Consider the following 18,757-nt stretch of genomic DNA (forward strand, 5'->3'; position numbering starts at 1 on the left):
ATCTTTGATGAAAGAGCAAAGAAAATATGAGGGAGTGAAAAAAACTAAAAAACAATCTTTATAAAAAATGATGGAATAAGTGGACATCCACATAAAAAAAATGTTAATCTAGATAAAGACTTTATACCCTTCATAAAAATTAACTCAAAATGGATTACAGACCTAAGTGTAAAGTGCAAACTCATAGGAGAAAACCAAGATGACTTAGGTATGGTGATGTCTTTATATAATATCAAAGACATGATTAATAAAAAGAAAATGGATAAGCTTGCTGCATTTAAAATTAAACACTTGTGCTCTGCAGAAGACAATGTCAAGAGAATGAAAAAACAAGACACAGACCAGGAGAAAATATCTGTAAAAGATACATCTGATAGGGATGCTTGTGTGACTCAGTCATTAAGTGTCTCCCTTTGGCTCAGGGTGTAATCTCGGGATCCTGGAATCCAGCCTCACAATGGGTTCCCTGCTTGGCGGAAAGCCTGCTTCTCCCTCTCCCACTCCCCTTGCTTGTGTTCCTCCTCTCACTGTCTTTCTCTCTCTGTCAAATAAATTTAAAAAATAAAAAAAAATACAACTGATAAAGGACCATTATCCAAAATATACAAAGAACTCTTAAAACTCAACAATACAAAAACAAACTAAAAAATGGGCTAAAGAGACCTTTACAGACATCTCAACAAAGAAGATGTACAGATGTCAAACGAGCATATGAAAAGATGCTCCACATCATATGTCATCAGGGAAATGCAAATTAAAACAACAAAATACCACTACACATCTACTGGAATGACCCACACCTGGAACACTGACAATACCAAATGCGGTGGACATGGAGAAAGAGGAACTCATGTTCATTGCTGATTGCAGTGCAGAATGGTACAGCCCCTTTGGAAGACAATTTGGTGGTTTCTTAAAAGACTAAATATTCTATTACCATATAATCCAGCAAGTTTTCTCCTTAGTTTTTACACAAAGGAGTTGAAAATTTATGTCCACATAAAACCTTGCACACTCATGTTTATAGCAGCTTTATTCACAGTTGCCAAAAGCTGAAAGCAACCAAGATGTCCTTCCGTAGGTTAATGGATAAACTGTGGTATGTTCAGACAATGGAATATTATTCAGCATTAAAAAGAAATGAACCATCAAGTCATGAAAAGACATGGAGGAACTTTAAATGCATATTACTATATGAAAGAAACCAATCTGAAAAGGCTGCATAATATATGATTCCAACTATGTGACATTCTGGGAAAGGCATAATTATGTAAACAGTAAAAAGATAACTGCTAGCATGTTGAAGGGGAAGAGATGAATAGGTGGAGCACAGAGGATTTTTAAGGCAGTGAAAATCCTCTGTATGATAGTATAAGCATAGATCTTGTCATTATACATTTGTCCAAATCCTTAGAATGTACAACACCAAGATGAACCCTAAGGTGAACACTGGATTTTGGGTGATTATGATATGTCAGTATAAAAGTTCATCCATTGTATCAAATGTACTACTCTGTGGGGGATGTTGACAGCTGGGGAGATGATGCATGTGTAGGGCACGGCAGGTATATGAGAGATCTCTGTACCTTCCTATCAGTTTTTCTATGAAACTAAAATTGCTCTAAAACATAAAATTTAATAATTTTAGTATGAGTGATTTGAGTGCTTTTAATTTATTTTTATCTTTTTTATGGATTTATTTACTTATCTTGAAGAGAGAAAGCGCACACGTGCACAAATAAGGGAGGGGCAGGAAAAGGATGTCAAGCAGACTCTCTGCAGAGAGCAGAGCCCCACACAGGGCTTGATTTCACAACCTTGAGATCATAACCTGAGCTGAAACCAAGAGTTGGACGCTTAACCAACTGGGCCACTCAGGCACCCTGAGTGATTTCAATTTATTATTGTTTATTTAATTTGCTATTTTAAAATCCTGGGTTTACATTTTTATTAACATAAAAAAGTGAAGTAAAATCAAAGAAAATATTTCTTTAAGAAATGTATACTGCAAACATATATCCATAAGTCTATTATTGCCTATAATTCAGAAATTCCCACAGGGAATTTAATTTTAATTGCTATCCTAAATAGCAATTTGTAATTGTATTTGTAATGCCTTTTATTATAAATTAATAATAAACACACTTCATGACCAATGCTAGAAAGCTAATAAATATTTTAATAAAAGTCCTTAAAATTCTAATTTTAGTACAGTATGCTTCCATAAAGAAATACATCTTCAGAATGCTATGAATAACTCAACATCTATAACTCTTGACATGTAATGGTGCCAACAAAATCGACTTTTAATTATAGAAGAAAAAAACATGTTGGACAATTTGAATCCTAGAAGGGACCTTGGAAATATCTAGTCTATTTGTCTTATTTGCACATTAAGAAAATGAGATCTGGTCAAGTTAATTGCCTTAGCCAACATTATAGAACTGGCTAGTGAGTGAACTAGTCTTCCTAATTCCAGTCTATGGTATTTGGTTTCAATAACCTTTAGTGTAATTTATCCATATAAAATGAAAGAAAAACATGGGTAGGAGAGTTGAAATTATAACATGTGATGGTGATTAAGGGATTATTTTTATATTGATAGCATTTATAAATTACAATGATTACCAATAATAGAACAGAATAGTCTTAAAGATTGTTTTGTATAAGCTCCAGTAATATAGATATTTAAGAGTAATAAATTATAATTATAAAAAGTAATCTCTGAAAAACAAAGTAGCTCAAGTTTTTAGTATCAGAGAATATTTAAAGTTTAGTATATATATTGTTTGGTATTTTATGCAGACTTACACTACCTCTTTAAAGAAAAAAAGGAAATGTACTTTCAGGAAATGAAAGACCTCAAAGAACATTCCTAACATTTTATATAGTTCATTAAACATGTAGACATAGTACAAGATACTGACATTCATAGATGGTGAAGAGAGAAAAAAAAACTCTGTCCTCAGGCACTCAACTTAGAAAGAGTGGCGGCCAAATAGAGTAAGTATGGTACATTTTCCTCTGTCTTTAGGCCTTTGCTCCTGCCCTGGTTATGAAAAGAGAAACAAGTATCTAACTGTAATGGTGATGGAACTGGGAGAAGGCAAGGGAGAGGAGAGAATGTTAGAAAAGGTTCTCAGAAAAGAGGATGGAATAAGCTGTATTTGAAAATGAGTAGGAGTCTCCAAGCAGACAAAAGTCTGAGTAGGTTTTTTTGGCCTGGTGCAGAGAGAAACAATAGAGCATCTCTTGAAGGACCACAAACACATCGAGGTAAAGATGGTGCCTTTTCTTTTAGATATCATGAATCTAGCATACTTTCCGAACACATATTGGTGGGTTTTTGTTTGTTTGTTCTGTTTTGGTTTTGTTTTTAAGATTTTACTTATTTATCAGAGAGAGAGAAGACAAGCAGGGGGAGGAGCAGAGGAAGAGGGGCAAGCAGACTTCCCACTGAGCAGGGAGCCTGACTCAGGGCTCCATTCCAAGACCCTGAGATCATGACCTGAGCCAAAGGCAGATGCTTAACCAACTGAACCACCCAGGCAGCCCCACATATTGGAGTTCTGTAGACAACTGGAAATAAAAGTTTTAGGCTTATGAGAGAGCTTGGTTGAACACAGAGTCAAAGCCATTAGGGAGTAAATGAGACATTCCAAGAAACATGTACAGAATGAAAAGAGGATCAAAATGGAATTCTTAAAAATACAAGCCCTTAAGGTCTAAAAAAAGGAACTCAAAGGGGAACGGAAAAAAGGGGAACAAGAAATTGAAGAACTAAGACAACAGGGCAAAGTAAATTAGAGACCAAGAATATTTCAAGGGCAGAGTAGGCAAGAGTATTAAATGCAGTAAACGTAAAGACTAAAAATGTGTCCACTGTTTCTTGGTGACTTTAGCTAGTGTGGTTATAGTCATGTAGTGGGGTGTATGCCAGGACTATGGCAGACTGAGCAATTGATGATTTTAAGGAAGTAGATGCCACCATCATAGACTTTTTTTTTCCAGAAGGGTTAGCTACAAAAGTAGAGGAGGCATGAACAGGTGCGAATGCAATTAAGTCTACAGGTTTGGTAGAAGAAATCTGAATGAGTTTCTTAGGATGATTTCTATTTTCTCTGGGTAGGAGAAGGTGAGGTGTTTTGCTAAGACTCTAAAAAGAAGTGTTGAGGAGAGTAAAGGTCAGAAACAGGCACTGTGAAGATTAATTGAGCTGACGAGGAAAATCTAGAAAGCTCAGGAGTTGTTGTGGACTTGTGTAAGGTTGTGGGGAACTTTATGAACTCACTAAAGAAAATGTTAAATATTAATAGTAGTCCTGGCTATTTCATCAGTAAGGGAGTACCTAGAGCAAAGTATAGAAAAATTTTCTGCATTCTTTAATTAGCAAATTGAAATTAAGCAAAAAGTTTAAAATCTGAATAATGTTTATTAAATATATTTTTATATATACCTAGAGATTTGCATAAAAGAAAACATATAAAAGCAATCCTTTTAAACACATCACATGTTTTCTTGATAAGAGAAACAATCAAAATTAGTAATGTTCTAGTGAAATTAATTATTAGGAACTTAAACCATTATATACAGTCTTTCTGTTGAGATAAGATTTTTAAAAATATCCTTATGGGTGTGAAATGTGAAATATTCCACTTATCTAACTCCTTAATTATGATGCATTTGTATGTGTAGCTTATTTTAAGTGATTGAAAAGCAACTGAACAAAAAGTTCTGAATCAGTATTCTTATTAAGAAGCAACCATTCTGGGCACCTGGGTGGCTCAGGGGGTTAAGCCACTGCCTTTGGCTCAGGTCATGATCTCAGGGTCCTGGGATCGAGTCCCGCATCGGGCTCTCTGCTCAGCAGGGAGCCTGCTTCCTCCTCTCCTCTCTCTGCCTGCCTCTCTGCCTACTTATGATCTCTCTCTCTGTCAAATAAATAAATAAATAAATAAATAAAATCTTAAAAAAAAAAAAAAAAAAAAAAAAGAAGCAACCATTCTCCCCCTCTTTCCCCGCCTTCACCCTCTAATGTATTACCTACAACCATTATTTTGGAACTGTTTGTTCCAGTTTGTTGAGGTCATACTTTTACAGCTGAAAACAAGTGTAAGTGAAGGAAAGTATTTTATTCAATAAAATCAAAACTGTTTTTCTGATAATATTACTTTCTATTTACAAACTTACCATTTTGCATTTAAAAATTAGGATGACCATTAGCTCCAAAACTCAAGTGTAAAAACTGCCTTTGTATATTATAATAAACAATCATTATCTAGGATTACTACTTTTATTCTAGTGTGATGCTTCTGGAAAAATTCTAAATTTGTTTATAAATAGCAGCAATTTGTTCCTCTGGAGTGACAGATTTTATTACTGTAGCTCCTGATTAGGGAACATGGGAGTTCATCTACACCGTTAGATAAGAACAAGAATTACCATCTTCTCTCCAAGTGTTGATACACTCACAAAAAATGCCCAATACATACTCAACATCTATTCTGTAAACTGTTACTTCTAGTGTCACCACAAAAGATCAGCAGTATCATTTCTTATTTCAAAATTTCTCTGAAATAAATTACAATGTTTACTCTTTCAAAAAGAAAGAGAATAATTTTTGCCAGTGCTGTTCATGAAGGGAGATTTAAAAGACACATATACACACAAGCGCACAAGTATATATATAATTTGCAAAAGTCAGAGGTGTAGCTTTTATAATATTAATAATATTTAAATTTTTAACTGTATTATTATAAATTATAATTAGTTGTAACAAAATAAATGCAACATGTAAGTATTATTTTATTACTATCATTAACGGTCATTATTTGTGTCAGACACTGTGTTAAAAGACTAACATACATCATTTCCTTTAACCACCACCACTCTATGATATAAATATTATTTCTTATATATAAGTGTGGGTAAGTTGAAGTTTCAAGAAATTTAACTTGCTCAATGGCTCATTTCAAATAAGTTGAGTATGCTAGGAGTTGAAACCTGGTCCATATATTCCAAAACCCATGTTTTTAAGGCCTAGGCTAGGGAAGTATTAGTTTGCTATTTATTAAAATCTTTAAGTAGATGGATTATTTGATCAATGGGCTTAAAGTAAAAAAAAAAGAAAAAGAAAAATATTTTTTTTCAAAAGGAATTAATATCTTGTATAATTTTTCCTTATTGAATCTATTAGCAGTCTGTTGATGATTTCTCTTCATATTATTTCCTAAAATAAAATGTTCCTATACTTAGAAAAATAATATTCCTATATAATATATCACTTTTTAGAACCATAAAAATAGTAATCTTTCAAAAGTAACAGTAGGGAGAAAGGGCTCATTTACATGTACTGGGTGGTCCTTCTTTATTTCTCCTTAGTCTAACAACACAGTTCTACCAGATCTTCACTGACCTCTACTGGAGGACTCCATTTCTTACAATTTCATTTACTGGTTTTTGTAGCTTTAAGTTTAAAGTATACAACTAATTATCAATAACAAAAACTTCTATGTTAAACACACAGTGATTAAATTCTGTTAATCTTTTCTTAGAACTCAAAACTACAGTGATTTTGAAAATAAAAAAAAGGGGAGTGAATACATTAGACTAAGAAAACATGGTAGAGAAAAAAGAAAACAAAAGTATTTCTATTTTGAATAACTGGTCACTGAAAAATAAATATTAATAGCTCAAGTTTGGCCCATCCTTTTTCTTCTTACCTCTGGTTGACTGGAAATATTCAAAATGAGAGCCCATAATTCTGCTCTCAGTGCTGTGGGGCTTCCTTGTCTGATATACTGTTGAGCAGCAGCACTGTCTTGTTCTGCTAGAACTGTCAAAAGTATAAAAAAATCTCATTAGAAAATTCATAATTTAAGAAATTACACTGAAATCCTTAATTAAAAATCTTTGATGAAGTTAACATTTCATCTTTATATCTAACATTACATCATGTCTTGACAACCTTCTTTTACTCTCTGAATTTTGATGTGGCCCTGTTTACAGCCCTATACATGTCAAGATTTAAATTCCCCCACCTCTTACCTAATCTGGTAAAAGTTTTTAATATAGGTATCTGGAAATCACTTTGCTTTAACCATAGCTCACATATTTATTTATTTATTTATTTATTTATTTATTTATTGGTGGGTGCTCTGATTGTCTTCATTTTTTTTTTAATTTTTTTTTTATTATTTTTTATTTTTTATAAACATATATTTTTATCCCCAGGGGTACAGGTCTGTGAAACACCAGGTTTACACACTTCACAGCACTCACCAAATCACACACCCTCCCCAATGTCCATAATCCCACCCCCTTCTCCCAAACCCCCTCCCCCCAGAAACCCTCAGTTTGTTTTGTGAGATTAAGAGTCACTTATGGTTTGTCTCCCTCCCAACGTGGTGATGCAACATGGAGGCTTAAGTGGGTAGAAGAAGAATAAATGATTGTCTTCATTTTTTAAAAAAATTTATTTTTTCAGTGTTCCAGAATTCATTGTTTATGTATTCCATGCAATACGTGCCCTTTACAATACTCACCATCAGGCCCTCCCCACTCCCCACACTCCTCCCCTCCAAAACCCTCAGTCTGTTTCTCAAAGTCCGCAGTCTCTCATGGTTTGTCTCCCCTTCCGATTTCCCCCAACTCACTTCTCTCCTTTACCCAATGTCTTCTGTGTTATTCCTTATGCTCCACAAGTAAGTGAAACCATATGATACTTGACTATCTCTGCTTGACTTATTTCACTCAGCATAATCTCCTCAAGTCCCATCCATGTTGATACAGAATTTGGGTATTCATCCTTTCTGATGGAGGCTTAATACTCCATTGTATATATGCACATACATAGTTAATCTTTGGATTCCATGATCAAGTAAAGTCATATTTACAAAAACTCAAATTTCTTATGCATATTCTCTAAGTCATGGATGCTCTAGTATTTGGAAGTAGTATGGGATTTGAAGTATTATGGTTAAGAATTATAAAGGTGATGAGCACTGGGTATTATATGCAACTAATGAATTGTTGAATACTCCGTCAGAAACCAATGATATATTATATGTTGGCTAATTGAACATAATAAAAAAAGGACTTATATAGGATGTAAGATATCTATTAGATGATTTCTTAGCTACCTGTCAAAAACAACAGAAAACAGAGATTTAAATAAAAAGAGGTAAAAAATAAAGGATCTGATAACATTTAAGAAGGCCAAAAACTATTTGTAAGCAGCCAAGTATACAAAATTAATACATTATCCTGCTTTCATTTTCATTTTTATTATCTTTAATGGAAATACCAGCTATTAGGTCTGGAAATAAAGGCCTTCTTAAACAAGCAAAACAAAAAAAAAAAGCAAAAAAAGATATTCCAGACAACTGCTGATATTTATCTAACATAATGTTTTCTTATTATTTTCTTCTTACTATTTTTTAAAATATTTTATTTATTTATTCATTTGTCAGAGAGAGAGCGAGAGAGAGTGCACACACAAGCAGGCAGAGTGGCAGACAGAGGTGGAGAGAGAAGTGGGCTCCCAACTGAGAAAGGAGCCTGATATGGGACTTGATCCCAGGACCCTAGGATCATGACCTGAGCCGAAGGCAGCAGCTTAACCATCTAAGCCACCCAGGTGTTCCTATTTTCTTCTTAAAAGGGAAAAAAAACTTATACCAAATGAAAATTACTTAACCTAAAGAAATAAAGGGATCATATAAAATAAAAAAAGCCAAGGCATATCCTTTAATTTGTAATTGTGTTTAATGCAAATGTCAAATATATGAAGGAAAAATGATGAAGTCTGGAATAAATATGATTTTGAAAACTGAACTAGTGAGTTTAGAATATGACAATACAATTGCTACAGAAGGTACTTGTGACACAAAGACTTATCTGCACTTTGTATTTCAAAAACAAAACAAAATTTATAAAAACAAGGAAAATAATCTTCAAAGGTGGGGAAAAATTATTCCCCAGAACAATAAGAGCTGCTTTGGTTATTAAGCCTTACCACTGTGAACAGTCACAGAGAAACATGAAAGTTATAGTTTCTCCTGATGCAGGGGCATATTCCCATTAACACTAATGAGAAGTGTGTGAGCACATCAAAGAGAGCCTGCCTCTTTGATTTTAAAATGAAATTCTGTTGAATGGAATAAGCTAACATTCTTGAAGAATGTGTGTCTGCATTTATTATTTCCTTTTTAGTGAGCCATCTGTGTACTTCTTTATCTAACATTTATTGATGAAGTGAAAATGATGCATTTCTCCTCTTTATAAGGATTCCCATTATATTAACTACACAACTAAATATTACTCTTTTTAGATTTTTGACTTTTTAGAGATTGAATTTCAGTTGGAGGTACAGAATGCAGACATTTACTTCAGACTATTTCATTTTCAAAAAGTATAAATATAATCAAAATCTTACCTTTTTGCCCAATACGTACATGCTCATTTTCAAAAAGTTCTAAAAATGATAAAATAAAATTATTAGACACAAATATGATTAACCATGTTTAGAACAATATTAAGTTTATTTTTCTGCTATTGATACTGTTTTAAAGCTAAATGGCTCTATGGAGAACTATAAGAATATATATCTTTATATGTAGAAAATCTTTTTTTAAAGTTGTTTAAAGTTTATGGAAATTAAAAATGAGTTAAGTACATCTAATCAGAAAAAAAGGTGATAACTAATTTTCCTTTGTTAAAATAAAATAGTATCTTTTCAGAACAGAAAAATGTCTACTCATCTTGACAGCTTCATTTGCAAAGCTCTACTTTTGCTCTCTAATCTGCCATGACAGCATAGCTAAAAAAAGCCTTAATGCTATTAAAGGTAAAATCCCACTATACAAATGCCATTTTAAAAGATTATATTGGAAAAACAAAGACTTACTTTAAAAGAAAAAAAGGTTCTATTTATTTATTCATTTTGAGAGAGATAGAGAGTGAGCGAGCAAGCGCAAGAGAGCAGGGGCAGGAGCAGGGGGAGGGGCGGGGGAGAGGGAGCGGGAGATCATGACCTGAGCCAAAGTCAAGAATCAGGTGCTTTAAAAAAAAAAAAAAAAAAAAAAAAAAAAAAAGAATCAGGTGCTTAACCAACTGAGCCACCCAGGCACCCCAAAGATTTGCTTTTAAAGTACCAATCATAATGGGAAAAGACTCAATAAATGAGACCACATTAAAAAAGAAAAAACTTCTATTCATCAAAAGACACCTGGGTGCCTTAGTGGGTTAAAGCCTCTGCCTTTGGCTCAGGTCATGATGCCAGGATCCTGGGATCGAGCCCCACATCAGGCTCTCTGCTTAGCAGGGAGCCTGCTTCCTCCTTCTCTCTCTCTCTCTCTCTGCCTGCCTCTCTGCCTACTTGTGATCTCGATCTGTCAAATAAATATATAAAATCTTTAAAAACAAACAAAACAAAAGACACCATTGAGAGTGAAAAGGTAAGTTGCAGAGTGGGGAACTGTATCTGCAATGCATATACCTGACAAAAGACTTGTATCTAGAACATGTAAAGAACTCCTGGTAAAGACAGATGACTCTCTGACAAAATAGGCAAAACATGCGAACAGGTTATTTACAAACCCAAAGGACTACTAAAGTTATGAAAAGAGACTCAACCACATTAGTCATCCAAGAATGTAATTAAAACCATTATGAAATGCATACCCATCGCAATGATGAAATGGAAGACGGACAATTCTACATATAAAGAAAATGGAGTAAATGAACTTTTCATATAAAGGTGGTGGGACTGTAAATAGTGCAGCCACTTGGAAAACCAGAAGCACTTACTAACACAGAATGTATGCACACCCTAGGACAATTAGCAATCTGCTCTTGGGTATACACCTTAATGCATTCATATGTGCCCCAAGGGACATATACTGGAACATTCATGGTAATGCTGACTACTGGTAATAACCAAATAGAGAGAACAACTCAAATGACCATCAACAGTAGAAATCATCAACTGTATGATCCCATATCGACAAAGTAAAAAATAGGCAAAACTAACCTACAGTGTTAGAAGTCAGGATAGTTGTTACCCATGCGGGTTGCTGGAGTGTAGAATTGTACCTGGAGGCTTCTGGGATGCTGGTAATACTCTATCTCTTGATCTAGTCAAAGGTTTCACAAGTGTTTTCACTTCATAAAAATTCACTGATCTGTATACTTAGGATCTGTGTCCTTTTCAGTATGTATGCTATACTACTATAATGTTACTCAAAAATTAGAGGAAAAAAAAGATTATGCAACTATGAGAGGGAAAGATTTTAGCTCTTTTCCCCACCCCAGAGAAAATCAGTTTTTCCATTTTCTCTTTCTCTTTCTCCCCACCAGCTGAGAAAGGAGAAGCTGTTAATTGGATTTGTTAGATTCTACAACAATGATTAGTTTAGCTCTTCTAACGAATGGGATAACCATGTGTTAAGGGCCATGAACTTACATGTGACTGTCTGGGTAAGTATAGCCTGGGTCCCCTGGCAACCTGGTGACCATCTTGGCACTTGATTCCCTCCTCCCAATTTCTAGCAGTCCTACTTTGAGGAGTAGAGAATAAAAACAATTGCATCAACTAAAGAGACTATCAGCCTCCTCTAGCAGATGTAGTTGTTCCTTCCTCTGCTATATGTATGTATATAGGTAGGTATATGCATATATGCATATGTATGTGTATAATAATATACATATGTATGTATATATGTAATATATGTAATAACAGCAAATACCACACTGATTCTTATCTGAATCTTACTTTCCACTACCTCTTCACCAAGAGTAAATATTATGTCACACCTATGTGTTCACTAGTCTCTGGCCCTTAGAAGGGTCTCATATTTGTTGTGTTACAGTGAATCAAAAAAGATAGAACTGTATTCTAGATTAAGAAAATAACTGGGCTTTCTAAAGCATAGGTACTACAGGATCTAGAAAAATTTTAAGTAATTCTTAAGGGTTATTTCAAAAATGAAAAACATAAATATCATTCAAAGTTATATTATTATTATTTTCTTTTCCTTTTGTTATATGTACAGCTATCACTGGCCATGAACAGAAATACAAGGTCTCTGTCTTAGTCTGTTCAGATTACTACAATAAAACACTCACAGACTGGGTTATAAACATGAGAAATTTATTTCTTACAGTTGTGGGGACTGGAAGTCCAAGATCAGGGCACTGGTATGGTTGGGTGCATGCCCTATTCTGGGTTGCAAACTGCTGACTTTTCTCTGCGTCCTCACATGGTGGAAGGATTTCGAGAGATCTTTCACAAGGGCACTTATCTCATCCATGAGGACACCACCCTCCTGACCAAATCATTTTCCTGAGGACCCACCTAATACCATCACGTTGGGGATTAGAACTCCAAAATATTTCAGGACAAAAACATCTAAACCACAGAAATATCTTATTCTGTGAGATATATGGTATCTTCTCATAAAATAAAAAGGACTATCAAAGGTCAGGAGGGGAGGCAGCATATAATGGCAGACTTTAAGGCAGACTGTTTAGTTTTGAATCTTGGTTCTAGCACTTACTAGCTTTGTGACTTTGCACAAGTTACTTAACATCTCCACTTCTTCAACTTTAAAATGGTAGTAAAACTTCTATCTCACATGATACTAGAAAATTAAAATTGTAATCAAGTATAACTATATACCACCAGAATGACTACAAAGAAGATGGCTTACATTAAGCATTAGCAAGGATATGACAACTACTTCTACTCTCATACCTTGTTAGTGGAAGTGTAAACTGGTATTACCATTTTTGAAAATTCTTTATTAATTATCTACCAAAGCTGAACTTATGCAAACTCCAGGAGAGAATAATTATCTTCCCAGGTATATACTTAACAGAGGTGTATACATATGTTCACCAAGAGAAACAAACTAGGATGTTCATAGTAGCCTTATTTGTAATAGCCCCAAACTTGAAACTTCCCAAATACTCATCAACAGTAGAATACTATAATGCAAAAAAATTGCTCACAAATACACACAATATGACTGAATCTCACAAACATAATGTGGAACAAGAGAAGTCAAACATCAAAGAGTACATACTATATGTTTTCATTCATACAAAGTTCAAGAATTGGCAAAATTAATCTATTCTGCTAGAAATCAGAATAGTGGTTATCTTTGACAAAGGGAATAAAGATTGAAAGAGGATAGGATGGGGCTTCAGTTTATTGATCTGGGTGGTATTTTAATATGTGTGTCCACTTCATAAAAATTCAATGAGTCATTCTCTTACGATATATGTATTTTTCCTTTTTAATAAAAATATAATCTCTATATGTAACGTGGAGCTCAAACTCACAACCCAGAGATCAAGATTCACACTCTCCTCCAACTGAGTCAGGCAGATGCCCCTGTAATTGTCCATATGCATTATACATTAATAAAGTTTTTAAAATGGTAATAGAACACACCTTCTAGAGCTGCTGGGGTTAAAATTAGATAATACACGTGTAACATATAGTATGTACTCAATGACTTTATTGTATTTGTTATTGTTATTAATAATAAGAAACAGCCAACTTCTTTATTTTACAGAGAAAGAAACAAGTCCAGAAATGTAAAGTGACGTGCCCAAGTCACACAGCTAGCCAGTGGTGGAGGAAAGACCAGCACAATTCCACCACCATATAGACCTCCATATTTTAAGCCAATTTTTACTTCTTATTATAGCTAAATACCAATCTGGCCTTTTATGAAAATCACATTTATTTATGCACAAAGAAGAAAAGTTGCGGAAGTTTTCTATTGGGTTAATATTTAAAAGATACTAATTTTATAACCCAAGTTTATACAAGGTAGTTAATGTATACAAGTTAATGTATACAATTAACTTGGTGATACAAATAGTTATGAAGATAGATAGTAATAGCCAGTAAAGGAAAATATGAGTACTGCCGATGACAATTTTGCCAACCAAACGATGTAAGTATTTTTTTTTTTACAAGATTTTATTTATTTATTTGAGAGAGAATGAGTGAGAGAGAGCATGAGAGAGAAGAAGGTCAGAGGGAGAAGCAGACTCCCCAAGGAGCTGGGATCCCAATGCGGGACTCGATCCTGGAAGTCCGGGATCATGACCTGAGCCGAAGGCAGTCGCTCAACCAACTGAGTCACCCAGGTGCCCAAATGATCTAAGTATGTTTAATGACTTTTCAAAATTAAAGACCTTCAAATTAAAAGATAAAATCTAGTTGAATTCTGATAATAAAAACATACAGAATTTTATTTAATAAATAACAGAAATCAAGGAGAAGCAAAAAGTATACTTGGTTTTCAGACATTAAAAAGTTACTAGATTAATTGGGAAATGACCAGATAAGACTTCAACTTGTTCTCATTTACCATTAATTATATGGTATATAGAAGAAACACTCACCAGGAGGCACTTGTGTAGAATCATCTATACCTAGCTGTCCTGTAGTTAAGCCGAGTTCTACAAAGAATTCTTTCTGAAAAATAACATAGAATTAACATACATCTCAGACTTTGCTACACAATATTTAAAAAATCAGTCTCCTCCAAATATCAGCTTAAATAAAAATTACAATGTAAAATGAATCTTTGCTTCATTCAAGTATCTTAAAAAGAAGAGGTTTTTATTGAACTTTTCAAGAGTAATGCGTTAGTCAGAATTTTGCCTTTTTAAGTAATAGATTAATCAGTTAAGTAAGACGTGATAATTATATTTTTTTTAAAAAAGATTTTATTTATTTATTTGACAGAGATAGAAACAGAAGAGATGGGAACACAAGCAGGTGGGAGAGGGAAAAGCAGGCTTCCCGCTGAGCAGGGAGCCCGATGTGGGGCTTGAGCCCAGGACCTCAGGATCATGACCCGAGCTGAAGGTAGACACATAACAACTGAGCCACCCAGGCACCCTGATAATTATACTTTTGAGTAAAGATCTAGTAACATTCAAATCTTTCCTAACACACACACACACACACACACACACACACACAGAGTATGTGTAAAACTCAGCAATTTTATTTTTTAAATTTTTTAAATTCCGAAATGATTCTCTACCTGTTTTTTATGGTACTATACTTCACTTCACCTTTAATCAACTAAACACTGCAAATATCTAAAACAACTTAAATTAATTTTTAAGTAAAATTAAACTACCAAGCATTCTGCTAAACTAAGAACAAATTAGATTTATTCTCCAGACTTCCTCCACTTATCTAGTAATGTCCAGGGAAAGTAAACATGTTTGTCTGTTATTTTTTAAATATACAACCACCTCATATTATTCACATTATGTTTATTCCTTAAGTAATTAAATATTTCTATTAATATTTGCCTCAGTGTTTTGTTATTATTCTAATTGCTAAAACCAAACTTCCTTCTCCTTTAAAAGATGAAATTAGTTTTAATCCTTCATAATTATGTATTATTATTTAAGTTACTGATTTATTTCTGCCCCTCATAAGACAGTTATCCAGCCTAACATGCATAGTCATTTTATTTTTGTATTGATTTTAAGTACTGATGTTATACTTCAATCTTTAACTAAATTTGAATTTATATATACTTTTAAAAAGCACTTCAATTTATTTATTTATTTATTTATTTAATTTTTTTAAAGATTTATTTATTTGTTTGACTGAGAGAGATCACAAGTAGAGAGGCAGGCAGAGAGAGAGAGAGAGAGAGAGAGCAGGCTCCCAGATCATGACCTGAGCCGAAGGCAGCGGCTTAACCCACTGAGCCACCCAGGTGCCCCAGCACTTTAATTTATATTTCTAATTTTTAACAACTAAAGAGGAAAAGTCCTTCATACTACGGAAGGGACCGAGATCCAATAAACATGTCTATATAAGTTTTTGTAGCCACAATGGGGAAGAGAATTTTACTTATGCTAAGTCATGTTAAGGTGCAGAAACAGAACTCTGAACATTCATTTTCTATCTCACTGCTCTGTACTATTTTTCACTCAATAGCAGTAGACCTGCACCCCAATCTCAGATTGCCTTCAAAACTTACCCAAGATACTAGGCTTTCTGGGATGCTTTCCTTGAAATTCTGGGCTAACAGAAACAACTTTCTATGCTACATGTATCACCTTTTATAAACCTCTAGCAAAGAACAGAATCATATCATACTGAAATTATCTTCTTAATGTCCATCTCCCAGTAACCCAAAGCTCCTGGAAGACAAGACTGTGTCTTACAAATATTTGTACCCCCAGTACTTAGCAGTGTGCTAAGTGACATATTGCAGAGGGACCCCATAAATATTGAGTCACCGTGCTGAGCTCTAGTTTTCAACCTGTTGCCTCATTGTGACTGAATTGGTAAATATAAATGAGCTGACAATTTCACTTTAGAGTTAAAAAATTTTAGTTTATTAAAAATGCCCTTTTAACATGGATGAGTTTACATAACACTGTGAACTAGGTTTGAAAGCCATCTATTATAGGATCATTTGACTCATTCAGCCTCAGTTCAATACTCACACACACAGACCAGGGTCTCAAATAAACTATGCATCATGGGGTCAGAACCATATCCCCAGGCCACATGACTCAAGGAAAGCGGGAACAACTAGCCCTAGTCACAGCAGGAAGAGAAGGACTAACCATACTCTTAGTGGGGACAGCCACAAGTTTTTTGAAAATTAGCCACAGGCTTTTGGTTCTTCAATAGCTAAGAACGAATCCACATCTACTCCAGGTCCCCCCAGACAGACAGAAGGCATAACTAGTCCCACTCACACACATACTAAACTTTTTCATACAGCAGCATCCTTTTCCTGCTTCTTTACCTAGCAAACTCCTTCAAACTAGTCCAAATGGCAGTACCTCTAAGAAGACCTCCCACCACTTTCAGCAGAAGAATCTGCCACTGCCTCTTCTGTATATTTTATATAAACTACTACAAACAGGTCTTCTAATATTAAAAAAATAACTTCTTAAAAATTAATTTTTAATTGATTATATTATATTTTTAACAGTAATTATATTTTTAATTATATTTTTATATTGATTATATTTGATTATATTTTTAACAGTAATGACGAACAGTTATATACTACTTACTAACTTTCAGGTACCAACTATATGTCTTATATTTTAGTTTCTTAGGTCTTTCATTAAAAAAAAAAAGTCCCACTTAACTGGGTGGCTTTAAACAGAAATTTATTCTCACAGTTCTAGAGGCTAGAATCAAGGTGTTAACAAGGCCATGCTCTCCCTGAAAACTCTAGGGGACATCTGTTCTAAGCCTTTCTCTTAGCTTCTGGTCTTGCTGGCAACTTTCAGTGTTCCTTGCCTTAGAGATGCCTAACTCCAATCTCTGCCTCTACTGTCTTTAGAAATTCTCCTTGTATGTCTCTCTTCTGTCTCTTCTCTTCTTATAAAAACACTGGTCATATTGGATTAGGGCTTACCATATTTCTGTAAGATATCATCTTAACTTGACTTATCTGCAGTGACCCTATTTCTAAATGAGGTTACATTCACAAGTACTGAAGGTTAGGACTTCAACCTATCTTCTTGAGGGACACAATTCAACTCATACTTTACATCTTAACTTGATCTATCTAATACTTCTATGATATGTTATTATCCTTCTTTACAAGTAAGAAAACTAAGGCTCAAGGAAACTAGCCCAAGGTCACATAGCCAGTGAGGGGAAGAGCAAAAATTTAAATCCCAATTAGGTGGCTTCAGAATCTAATCAATTCCACATACAGCAAATAGTTTAAGACATCAAATCAGCTAAAAACATGTAGCAACAAAATAGCAGTTCCTTATCTTATACATTCCTCTGCCATACGTATATACACACGTGCACACACAATCATAACTAGCCACTACTCAGGGACAACTATTTACAGTTTTTTTTTTTCTGGTATTTACCTCCATATTTCAAGTAACACTTATTGCTACTTTTATCAGTTGCAAATATCTATTGACTTTTTGTTGTAAATAAGGATTTTAGCTCAGGTACATTCTCTTTTCCTCCATCATTCCAATATAATTACATATCAATTCTTTATTAAATCCATATTAAGAGTTTGTATTATGACTAAATATCCACTGCTGAGCCATGCAGTATGTGATAAATGTTTCTTATTGTACTATTTTTTTGTATATGCAGCTCATAATTAAATCCTTTTTTCACATACATAATCTTCTCTAATCATTTATCTCTTCCTGTACCTCCAACAACTCTGAAAAGACCATCCACAATATAATTTTGCATGTGGTCAAACTTTTGTTGCAAACACTCATCCTGGAACCCTCCCAGTTTGGAATCCCTGTGCTCTGGCCTTATGCACACCCTTTGCCCTGAAACTTCTTTTCACTCTCATTCTGGAAATTTTTCTTCTCTTAGGTTGGAACCCTGTTTCCTGGGTCCCCTACTTTGCTCTTTTTATGAACTTGCTTTGGAGGCTTTCTTCCAATAGGTCCCCTAATAAGAGTAAATATTTTAGATCACATACATCTGAAAACATCCACTCCAACCTCATATTTGTTTAACTGTTGGCTACATATAGAATTCTTGGCTTGAAATCATTTGGATTGTTAAAGGGATTACTTCGAAATCTCACTTCCAGTTTTGCTGCTGAGAAGTCAGATGCCACTCTAATTCCTAACACTTTACATGTATTCTCCTTCTCTTCTATAAAATGTTTTTAGAGTCCTCTTTTCAGAGGCCTTTATATGGGTCTTCTTTCATTCATGGCATTGGAAAGTAGGTAGGCCT

At 34.3% G+C, this 18,757-nt stretch overlaps 1 protein-coding gene across 6 annotated transcripts in view; it reads right to left on the minus strand.

The window, feature by feature from the left end:
• Window positions 1-18,757, minus strand: part of TBC1D19 (TBC1 domain family member 19) — a 165,998-nt gene that overhangs the window by 76,244 nt on the left and 70,997 nt on the right. For all 6 annotated transcript variants that reach the window (XR_014311089.1, XR_014311090.1, XR_014311091.1 and 3 more), the window contains 3 exons: window positions 14,422-14,494; window positions 9,437-9,475; window positions 6,723-6,835 (listed from right to left, as the gene is read on the minus strand). Coding sequence is in view for 3 of the 6 variants with exons in the window: in XM_082728405.1 (XP_082584531.1) it covers window positions 6,723-6,835; window positions 9,437-9,475; window positions 14,422-14,494 (225 nt within the window). In the remaining 3 variants the exon portion in view is untranslated. The remainder of the gene's footprint in view (window positions 1-6,722; window positions 6,836-9,436; window positions 9,476-14,421; window positions 14,495-18,757) is intronic.

Source organism: Mustela nivalis (genome assembly GCF_964662115.1).
Source record: "Mustela nivalis genome assembly, chromosome: 4".
Lineage (NCBI taxonomy): Eukaryota > Metazoa > Chordata > Mammalia > Carnivora > Mustelidae > Mustela > Mustela nivalis.